The sequence below is a fragment of the Hypanus sabinus genome, chromosome 25, assembly GCF_030144855.1.
Source record: "Hypanus sabinus isolate sHypSab1 chromosome 25, sHypSab1.hap1, whole genome shotgun sequence".
Lineage (NCBI taxonomy): Eukaryota > Metazoa > Chordata > Chondrichthyes > Myliobatiformes > Dasyatidae > Hypanus > Hypanus sabinus.
In genome coordinates, this window is record NC_082730.1 from 6533490 (window position 1) to 6545173 (window position 11684).

Genomic DNA, 11684 nt, shown 5'->3' on the forward strand with positions numbered 1-11684 from the left:
ATTCCCAGGATGGCAGGACTGTCATATGTTGAAAGATTGGAGCGACTGGGCTTGTATACACTGGAATTTGGAAGGATGAGAGGGGATCTGATTGAAACATTTAACATTATTAAGGGATTGGACACACCAGAGGCAGGAAACATGTTCCCGAAGTTGAGGGAGTCCGGAACCAGAGGCTACAGTTTAAGAATAAGGGGTAGGCCATTTAGAATGGAGTTCAGGAAAAACTTTTTCAGCTAGAGTTGTGGATCTATGGAATGCTCTGCCTCAGAAGGCAGTGGAGACCAAGTCTCTGGACGCTTTCAAGATAGAGTAAGATAGAGCTCTTAAAGATAGCAGAGTCGAGGGATATGGGGAGAGGGCAGGAATGGGGTACTGATTGTGGATGATCAGCCATGATCACAGTGAATGGCGGTGCTGGCTCAAAGGGCCAAATGGCCTACTCCTGCACCTACTGTCTATGGCCGGAGATACAGAAACATCTCTGCATGGACACACAGACTGAAAAATGGCTTTTCCCCCAGGGCTGTCGCGCAACTGAACAATGACTCCCCCACCCCTCACCACTCACCCTTTCTTCCTTAGGCATTATGGATAATCTCAAAATGCAATACATGGCCATAATTCTTGAAGCAATTTTATATATAATGAATGCATTTTATAAGATGGGCATGTGCAACGCTGAATGGGGCAGCCACTGTTTCTTTTAATTTTAGAGTGGTTTGTTTTTACTTCAGTTGTAACTTAGATGTTATTTCAAACTCAAGACATTAATTTAAATGTAGTCATTGTGTTTTCAGTAATTGAATAGCTAGTGTTTTACAGTGAATGGAGCAGCATGGCAATCTCGTCATCCTCAGCAACGACAATAAGTCTCTAACTCTACATGATCGAAAGCTACAGGAGTCATAAGGGATGCCTTGAAGACATCCTGGATACTGCACAGGCTCCCTCACATGATGGATCTGACTAAGTTTACAACTCCAATCCTGAGCAATAGCAACCACCACTCCCACCACCACCCACCCCACCACCCCCCGCCAATACAAGACGGTGATTGAGAAGTTGCAGAACCTGGGCCTCTGTACTTCTCTCTGCAACTGGATCCTCGACTTCCTTACCAGAAGATCACAATTTGTACAGATCGGTGATAACATATCCTCCTCGCTGACGATCAAGTCTGGCCACTGGCGAACCTCAGGGGTGTGTGCTTAGCCCACTGCTCTACTCTCTATATACACAGGACTGTGTGGCCAGGCACAGCTCAAATACCATCTATAAATATGAGGACGATATAACCATTGTTGGTAGAATCTTAGGTGGTGACAAGAGGGCATACAGGAGATATGCCAACTAGTGGAGTGGTGCCACAGCAACAACCTGGCACTCAACGTCAGTAAGATGAAAGAGCTGATAGCAGACTTCAGGAAGGGTAAGACGAAGGAACACATGCCAATCCTCATAGAGAGATCAGAAGTGGAGAGAGTGAGCAGTTTCTTTTTTTAATTAATGATTTTTCATTGAAACACCAACAAATTACATTCAATACAACCAATTGACAATTACATTTTGACTATTTAACGCGACCACCCCCCAACCTTCCTCACCATCCCCCCTCTAACCTCCACGAACCAACTGAATAGTAGTGCAAACACAGACAAAGCATTCCTATTTTAACAAAATATCTTTTAAGTTATCAAATTTGTCCACATTCAGATTGTGTTTGGTCGTGCATCATTTACTCTTGCTGATGAAAGTTCCAAGTAAGAAATGTCCAAAAATCTTCGGAGCCAGTGAGTACTTGAAATATCATGGGGAGGTTTCTAACGCTGGACTACAATCTTCTTAGCTGCAGTCAGGCCTGCCAGCCAGACTTTGCGTGTTTTTTCCGTAAGGGAAAGGTGGGAGTCATCATTTAGAAGGTGTACAGTGGGTCCATTGGTAATTGTACCCCCGTTAGTTCTGTAAAAGTACTGATAACCTTCCCCGAGAAACCAAAAACCCCTGGACATTCCCATACAACATGTATAAAAGAGCCAACAGTTCCGTGGGGGCAAAATGAGCAAAATGGGTCAGGAACCAGTCCCATTTGATGTCTAATTCTCGGTGTTAAATATGCTCTATGACAAAATTTCAAGTGTATATACCGATGATTTGGGTTTTTTGAAGCATTGGCAGCATTATCCCAAATCGCATCCCAGTCTAAGATTTGTCCCAATTCAGGTATGTCCCTATCCCAGGCTTTCATTCCTGATGTGGGCATATAATTCTGGGAGTTTAATTTATCATAGATATATGACATTATCTGTCTTGGAGCACCCTGTATCCAACTTAAAATGGGATGGTCCTTTAAATCTGACCCCCAGGGAATGCCGTAGGCTTTACAAGCTGATCTTGCTCTAAAGCAGAAGAAAAGAGAATGTTTATTAATATTATATCGAGATATCAGTTCTTGAAAGCTAAGGATATTACTTGCCCCATTAATATCTTGAAGAGTAGCAATACCTTTATCCTCCCAAGTTCTGTTAGTGAATGGTTTCCCCCAGGTAGAAAATGATTATTGTTCCATAATGGAGATGATTTGCACCATATGCTTTTAAATTTTAGGAATTTTTCTGCTGCTCCAAACACTTGTAGCATATGGGTTAAAATTGGACCGTAATACAAATCACATTCTTTGATAGACATACCTATAAGGAGAAGGTCCTTCAACCTTATTGGTGCTATTAGCTCTTGTTCTATATTTTTCCATAATGAAGCTTTATCCTCCTCCATCCAATAGCTAAGACTTTTTAATACAAATGCCCAGTGATACAGTTTAAAATTTGGACATGCCAATCCCCCATCCAGCTTTTTGAATTGTAGAGCTGGCCACTTTATATTAGGTCGTTTACCATTCCAAACATAGCATCGTAGTAAGGAGTCCAGTTTTGGCCAATATCCTGTTGGAGGTGCAAGTGGGATCATTGAGCTGATAAAATTAATGCGGGGTAAGATGTTCATTTTAATGACTGATATACGGGCTGGGACTGATGCTGGCAGGTGTCTCAATCTATTAATATCTATTTTTTTTTAAATTAAAGAGTAATTTGTTTTAGCCACAGATGATAGGGAAGTAGTGGACCTCATTTGTAACTGTAATCTGGGGAGGGAGAGACACCTTACTTATATCCGTAGTAATCAGCATCAGTGCTGATTTTGACAAATTAACTTTGTATCCTGAAAGAAATCCAAATTGCTCCAGTGTTTTTAAAACATAGGGGAGAGTTTGTTGAACATTTGCCATATAAACTAGCGTGTCGTCCGCGTAAAGTGATATCGAATGTGATGTTGTACCTATTGTTATAGGGGAGATCTGAGGAGAGTTTTTAATTAACTGTGCAAGCGGTTCAATAGATATAGTAAAAACTAAAGGAGACAAAGGGTCTCAGTCGTATTTCAAATAACTCTGAGAAACCTCCTCCCACAAATACCTGGGCTGAAGGATTAGCATACAATGTTTGAATCATATTGATAAATTTATCACCGAACTTGAATTCTTTAAGAACTCTCCAGAGATATGATCATTCAAGACGATCGAACGCTTTTTCAGCATCCAGAAACAGCAAGCCACAGGCAGGCAGGATTTTATGTGTTGCACTCAGTATGTGTAAGAGCCAGCGAATATTATCAGATGTGAGACACCCCTTGATAAAGCCCGTTTGATCTGGGCTAATTATTTTCCCAACTACTGTCTCAAGTCTACTGGCTAAGACTTTGGAAAATATCTTGAGGTCGGCATTTATCAAGGAGATTGGACTGTAATTGGCTCACTCCAAGGGGGTCCTTACCGGGCTTGGGTATAACTGTGATCAGGGCTGTGTTTAGATCTCTATGGAAAGCACCATTTTCAAAAGCATAATTTAATGTTTCTAACCATAATGGTCCCAGAATATCCCAAAGTGCTACGTAAAGTTCCACAGGTATGCCATCTATACCTGGCATACGGCCTCTATTTGTAGCTTTGACTGCTTTAAGTAGCTCATCTAGTGTAATAGGAGAGTCTAGAGTTTTGGTGTCCTCTAATGACAACATAGGGAGGTCCACTCCACTAAAAAAATCGGTGAAGTCATTCTCAGAAGGAACTGAGTCACTTGTATACAATTCTTTAAAGTAATTCTTGAATGTCAAGTTTATTTCCTCTGTTGAAGATACTACTCCACGTTTAGCACATCTAATCATTGGTATAGACCTCTTAGCTTCTTGTTTGAGCGTTAGTGCCAAAAGATGGCTCAGTCTGCTGCCTTCTGCATAATACATATTTGCTTATATAGATCATATATTCTGCTCTGCTTCTTAATAAATCATTTAACTCTGCTTGTTTTGTTTTGAGCTGGTTTTCTTTTGTTATGGCATATCTCCTTTTGAGATCATTCTCCAAAACCTTACATTGTTCTTCTTGGATGGAAATCTTTTGAAGCCGGCTTTTATGTAGATGGGCACTGAACCATATACCGTTATTTCGTAAGAAACCCTTGATGGAGGCTCAAATCACTGTCACATCTGAGACACTATTTTTATTTAAATTTATAAATTCTGTCAGTTTTGTTCTCAGTTGTCTTAGAAATTCGTTGTTTTTTAGAAGGGTGGAGTTAAACCTCTACCTAGTAGCCTTATTTTTAATTTTGCCATAATTAAAAGTAGTTATGACTGGGTTGTGATCAGATAGATGTCTGGGCAAAAATTCTATAGAGTATACTAAAGGCAGCAGACCAGAGGATACAAGAATGTAATATATCCGAGAGAAAGTTTTATGTCTTGTGGAGAAGAAGGTATAGTCTTTAGCAGATGGATTATGCACCCTCCACACATCAGTTAAATTTAAATCCGTTAGGAAAGAGTTATGTGCTTTGGAAGCAGATTCTTGAGAGCTTGATATAGTTGAGGAAGATTTATCGAGGTTAATGTTTACCAAAGCATTCATGTCCGAACCAACATACAGTTGGTAGTCACTTAACTTCAGTAATTGTGAGGTAATTGAGAGAAAATATTCAACCTTGAATATAGTTGGGGCATATAGGCTAATGAATGCAACTTTTTTACCCTCAATAGATGTACAGCAAAAAGCCGGACGTCCTTTATTGTCGGCGCCAGACCTTTCAATTGCTACATTGATATTACATCTCATTAATATCATAACTCCTTTGGTCCGGGTACCATCAGCTGATGCCACAATGGGTTTATAAATGTGGTTTTGAACCCTGGGAATGTCATTAGGTTTAAGATGTGTTTCCTGTAACAGCATGATATCTATTTTCTTCCTGCGTAAGAAATCTAAAACCTTTGAACGCTTGAGTGGAGAGTTTAATCCTCTAACGTGAAATGATACAATAGTAAGATATTCTAATTTATCTTTGTTGCACATCGTCCCCTGGATCTGTTGTTGTAAGTTGGTGTTCGAGCCCTTCCCACCCCCCCCCCACCATCCCTCACATATAACCCTTTACTTTGTAATATCTGTGAGTGTCACTTAGCAACGTCAGACACCGAACACTGACCCCCTCTCACAACAAAAAAATCAGAAAGGTAAAGCAGTTCTCATAGACAATCATATCAAAGAGACAAGAGAAAAAAAAACCTGGACAGACCCGTTAACCTATATAATTAAAACCATTTCCGTCTCAAAAATAGTGTAACACATAATCAAGACCCCAACAGCTCTGCTGCAAGAAACTGTCGCTTTAACAGATCATCCCTTGGCGATGGCGCCAGTGCCGTCTTATCTGGTGCCCAGGAATGTAAACAAGTCTACTGGAGACATAACACTGTAAAGTTATTCAGAACAAACTGCTGTTTTTCAGCTTCATTCCTGATGAAGTATGACATTTGGGTATATTGAATATCACCTTAAAACTCTGACCTGCAATACTCAGAAACAAATTGGCCTCGTAATTAACTAAATACAAAAGTGCAACGAATGACTTTTCAATAAAAGAATAACCACAGAACTTCGCATCTATAACGTTAACTTGCCCGTGCCTGTTAGATTGTGCATACAAGCTGGTCCAAGCTCTTAATGCAGTTCCATCTCCTCCCGAGGAGCGTGTGGTCTTTGCCCAGGGTCTTCTTCCATATCGCCCAGCACCAACGATTGCAGAGCTTCTTTTGCTTCCTCTGCCGAGTTAAACAACATCTTCATGCCCTTGATATTCACTCTCAAAATCGCTGGGTATATGAGGAATGAGTCGATCCCCTTCTGTCAAAGCTTAGCGCGGATCTCCTTGTATCCCTGCTGTTCTTGCCTTGTGCCGGGGCTGTAGTCGGCGAAGAACTGCAGCTGGGTGCCGTCAGGGAGAGTAGGTTTGGCTTTCCTCACGCCCTCCAGAATAGCCTGCCGGTCGGTGTATTGTAGAAGCCTAAAAATCATGGTCTGCGGTCTTGTTGGAAAAGATCCTATGTGCTCTATCGATCTCCAGTGGAGTTCTGTGGGAATTCTTGAGCGCTGGAATCCAATTAGGCAGCATCTTCTGGAGGCGGCCTCTGGGATCGTCGCTCTCAGCGCCTGTCAGTAGGTGCACATTGTTTCTCCTGGATCTGCCCTCCAAGTTGTTTAGCTTCTTCCATATCTTAGTCACCTCTGAGAGACAGGAATTAGTAACTTTCTCATTCTTGCATAAGCAAACCTGAATGTTGTCTATTTTGTTGGAAGACCGTGCTAAATTTTTTAGCATGAACATCCGCTTGCTCCTTTAACGACCGGAGAATGTTGCCATTCTCTGCCATACGCTTCTGTATGGGGTCGAGAGCCTTTTCTGGCGACTCCGGCATGTGGGCTACTGTTTCTTGCAGTGATTCCATCTCCGTTGCCATTGTTTGCTTAATTAGCATAGCTATTTCCTCAGATGAATCGCTAGCTTGGTGTCGTCTGCTGGTATCTTGTTTCCTGGTTGAGTTTGAATCTTTTTTTGAGGTCATGTCTTTTGTTAGATCTTTCTCCAACTCAACCTTGTAGTAAGACCGTTTATAAGCCCTAAAGAACTTGAAAAAGGAGGGTTATATGTCAGCGCTCAGTGCCATGCTGCCATCTTGCCTTGTGCCTCACCGAAAGTCCCCCAGAGTGAGCAGTTTCCAAGTTCCTGAGTGTCAAGATCTCTGAGGATCTAACCTGGTCCCAACATATTGATGTACAGTAGTTATAAAGAAGGCAAGACAGCGGCTATACTTCATTAGGAGTTTGAAGAGATTTGGCACGTCAACAAATACACTCAAAAACATCTATAGTTGTACCGTGGAGAGCATTCTGACAGGCTGCATCACTGTCTGGTATGGGGGGGGGGGGGGGGGGGTGGTGCTACTGCCAATGACCGAAAGAAGCTGCAGAGGGTTGTAAATCTAGTCAGCTCCATCTTGGGCACTAGTCTACAGAGTACCCAGGACATCTTCAAGGAGTGGTGTCTCAGAAAGGCAATTTCCATTATTAAGGACCTCCAGCACCCAGGACATGCCCTTTTCTCACTGTTACCATCAGGTGGGAGATACAGAAGCCTGAAGGCACACACTCAGCGATTCAGGATCAGCTTCTTCCCTTCTGCCATCCGATTCCTGAATGGACATTGAATCTTTGGACACTACCCCACTTTTTCAATATACAGTATTACTGTTTTTTGCATACTTTTAAAATCTATTCAATATATATAGTAATTAATTGACTTATTTTTTTTCTTCTATATTATGTATTGCATTGAACTGCTGATGATGATGGAATTTTAAGGGAATTGGGGACATAAGAAGTGATTCTCTTATTCTGGTAAATAGTGGGTTAAAATTAAGTGCCAGCTTGTGTATGCTCTGTTGTGAAAACTTGCAGACACTATCCTTGACTGAAAAAACTGTCTATTTGTTTAGATTAACAGTTCACAGCTGTCCCTTTAAGAACGACCTGTGGCCGGTATTCATATAGGTTGCATACATCATGCCCCATGATGTCACATCACTGATCTATGTTCCCACCTTTGTGTATTCATGTTTTACTGATAAGGCAAGAATTAATGAATTGCTCATTAATTAGATAAGAGAGTACACTAAATCACGGGTTTTAATTGCAGACAAATTCTTGCCTTATCAGTAAAACATGAATACACAAAGGTGGGAACATAGATCAGTGATGTGACATCATGGGGCATGATGTATGCAACCTATATGAATACCGGCCACAGGTCGTTCTTAAAGGGACAGCTATGAATATCATGGTAACTGAGTGTCTGCTGTTCCTATAAATTGTAGCGTTTCTGCCTGTCAAGTCAGAGGCTCGTTGAGGGGGGAGGGGGGAGGGAGGGAGAGGGAGAGAGACTGTCTCTTTGATGATTGGCTCCCAGTTTCTCGCCGGCTGAGCTCAAGCAAATAAACTGGTGAAAAGGATAAAGAACTGTATGGTGTGATTATTGGTCTGGCAAATTTAAGTTTACACTGCAGAGTTAATAAATTTCACATTACAGGCCAGTGATAATAAACCTGATTCTGATGCAGCTATTTAAAATGCTGTCCAGGGTACATCTATAGAATGGTACATCCCAATCTGATATGTCTATCCATGGCCTCCTCTATTGTCAAAATGAATCCAAACTCAGGTTGGAGGAACAACACCTTATATACCGGTTGGGTAGCCTCCAACCTGATGGCATGAACATTGACTTCTCTAACTTCCGTTAATGCCCCTCCTCCCCTTCTTACCCCATCCCTGACATATTTAGTTGTTTGCCTTTTCTCCATCTCCCTCTGGTGCTCCCCTCCCCCTTTCTTTCTCCTGAGGCCTCCCGTCCCATGATCCTTTCCCTTCTCCAGCTCTGTATCACTTTCGCCAATCACCTTTCCAGCTCTTAGCTTCATCCCACCCCCTCTGGTCTTCTCCCATCATTTCGCATTTCCCCCTCCCCCCACTACTTTCAAATCTCTTACTATCTTTCCTTTCCGTTAGTCCTGACGAAGGGTCTTGGCCCGAAACGTCTACAGCGCTTCTCCCTATAGATGCTGCCTGGCTTGCTGTGTGTGGTTCCAGCATTTTGTGTGTGTTGTTGTTTGAATTTCCAGCTTCTGCAGATTTCCTAATGTTTGCTCTATAGAAATTTGTGTCTGGATACCAAATCTCCTAATGAAATATAGCCACTGTCATACCTTCATTGTAACTGCTTCAATGTTGGGTCCACAACAGATCCTCAAGAGATATTGACACCCAGAAACTTGAAATTTCTCACTCTGGTTCTGATCCCTCTATGATGAATGGTGTGTGCTCCCTCATTTTACTCTTTCTGAGGTCCAAAATCAGTTCTTTGTGTTAATCAGACAGGGGGTCTGACTACCAGAGAAGGCACTTCATGTTACAGCTGCTCAACATCCACTCCTGGAATGTTGAATTCAGATCTGAACACAGTGGCATCGTGTGGATGTGGTTACCTGAGAGAGGGTGAAGAAAAGATTCAGGAGGATGTTGCCAAGTCCTGACCAGGTGTCTGGGAAATTTCAGCTGACCTGATACAGCATCTTAATCTGAAATACCCTCCAGGCTCCAATACAGCATCTTAATCTGAAATACCCTCCAGGCTCCAATACAGCCTCATCAACTGAGTTATTCCAGCACTTTGAAGTTGGTTCATAAATGATACTTTTTTTGTCATCAGCAGCAAAATAATAACAACAGACAAAAGGGATCCAGTGTCACTGAACTGAATATCTAAACCAGACTGAGTCAGTCATCACATCCGCTGGGAAAGAGATGCGAGAGAGTCACACCACAAAACTCAGACTCAGCTCAACAAAGAAACGTCATGACACCCGCTAACTTCAGACAGATCATTCGGAACCGACCGCTCATGCTCCACTTCTGCCAGGTAGCAGCGAGCTCAACACGCAACCCGTCCCGTTCCACTCCCTAACCGCAAACACCCCGGCCCGGACACCCAATGGCACCCCCATTGCTCTGCCGCGCGCTCCCGCTGCCCTCGGGGGTGTTCGCCGCGCACGATGGACTTTGGCACCCGGGGAGCGCAGGAAGCGCCGTCCGCGGCTGCTGCCGAATCCGCCGCATTTCTGTCCCGTCGACGGTTCGATCATTCTCAAATCGTGTTTATTTCACCCTCCGCAAATTCAGATTTACACCGCCTTACTCCTGATTCAACACTCAGCAGTGAGCGGTGGTTCCGGGGCTGCCCGGGTCCTAAAAGTCCATCTTGACTCAGATTTTTCACCCAATTCTGGCGTGGGAACTTAGTCGCCCGTTTCCCCAGCCCGGCGCGCTCCCGCTCCCACCTGCCTCCGCAGCCCTCGCCCAGAGCAAAACGAGCAGTAGCACCGCCGCCATCCTCACTGCCGGAAGTGGGTGCGCCCTGTGACGAGATGAGAAACTCTGCACAGGCCGCCAATCCAAATGACACTCACAAGGTGCTGGATGAGCTCTGCAGGCCGGGCAGCATATATGGCAAGGAATCGACTTTTCAGGGCCAGGACCCTTCATCAGGACCTCACAGGAAGAGAAGGGGAAGGAGTACATGGTGGCAGATGATAAATGAAACCGGAGCAAGGGGGGGGGGGAGGGGAGTAAAAAGCTGGGAAGTTGCTGAGTGAAGGAGATAAAGGACTGGAGAAGGGGATGGGAGGAAATCCGATCAGTGGGGTTAGAAGGCCATGGAAGAAAGACGAGGTGGAGTACCAGGGGGAGGTGATCGGTAAGGAAATAAGGTGGAAGAGGGAAACAGGAATGGGGGAGGGGCAATTATAAGTTTGAGAAATCGGTGTTCGTGCCATCAGGTTGGAGGCTACCCAGACAGAATTTAAGGTGTTGCTCCTCCAACCTGAGTGTGGTCTTGTTGCACCTTACATGTCAGAATGGAAAGTCAAGTTGAAATGGGTGACTACCGGGAGATCCTGGCGTTTCTGGCAGACAGAGTGGAGATGCTCGGTGAAGTGGTTTCCCAGTCTATGTCAGGTCTCACCGATATACAGGACACCACCCCAACAGATGCACAGGCAAAGTGTCGCCTCACCTGGGAGGACTGTCTGGGGCCCTGAATGGTAAGGAGGAGATATAGGGGGACTCATAAGAGGACTGTAAGAGTGCGTGTGCACTAAGGTAAACCCAGGACCTGCTTTGTACAGGTGGATGTGGCTGAGCCCAGAGAAAGCGGGATATCTCTGCTCTGAGACCTGTCGTACAGCAACGTGATATGATCATCATGGGGAGGCTAATCTGCTAAAGCGCATCGCTACTCCCAGGCTGCAAAGAGTGCCCACATCCGTCGCAAAATCCAGACCCAAATACACCCCACTCACAACCCAGACCCAAACAACTCCCTCCCAGGCTCCTCCCGACTGTGTCCCGCTCCCGAACTTTGACCCCACATTCCCCGAGGACTCAGAATGGGCAATGAAAACATAGAATATAAAAAACATAAGCCTGAAAATGTCCACAGTCCTTAAATGCAGTAGTCCAATCCATAAGGGTAGAACCACAATACCATCCTACGACATCATTGACATTGATTGAAAGAGAGAGACCCCACATGAGGCAGAGAGGCCTCCCTGCCTGCTACATCAGTAGGCTGCTCAAAGACCCATTCTTTGGCAGTAATCCGGCGCTGAAACTCTCGCTCGCCTTCTTCAATCACCTCGACATCTCAGTCTTTGATGCTTTAACTGGTGAAATGGAGCTGAAC

General features: G+C 43.9%; 1 protein-coding gene across 4 annotated transcripts in view; it reads right to left on the reverse strand.

Annotated features, from left to right (window-relative positions):
• The window catches only part of LOC132380949 (C4b-binding protein alpha chain-like), a 91627-nt gene extending 81119 nt beyond the window's left edge, over positions 1–10508 (reverse strand). For 2 of the 4 annotated variants that reach the window (XM_059949962.1, XM_059949961.1), the window contains exon 1: positions 10282–10482. In XM_059949962.1, the coding sequence (XP_059805945.1) occupies positions 10282–10333 (52 nt within the window). In that variant the 5' untranslated portion in view covers positions 10334–10482. Of the gene's footprint in view, positions 1–10281 lie in introns of all 4 variants that reach the window. The other 2 variants (XM_059949960.1, XM_059949963.1) reach the window with 2 other exon arrangements.
• Positions 10509–11684: the final 1176 nt, after the last annotated feature.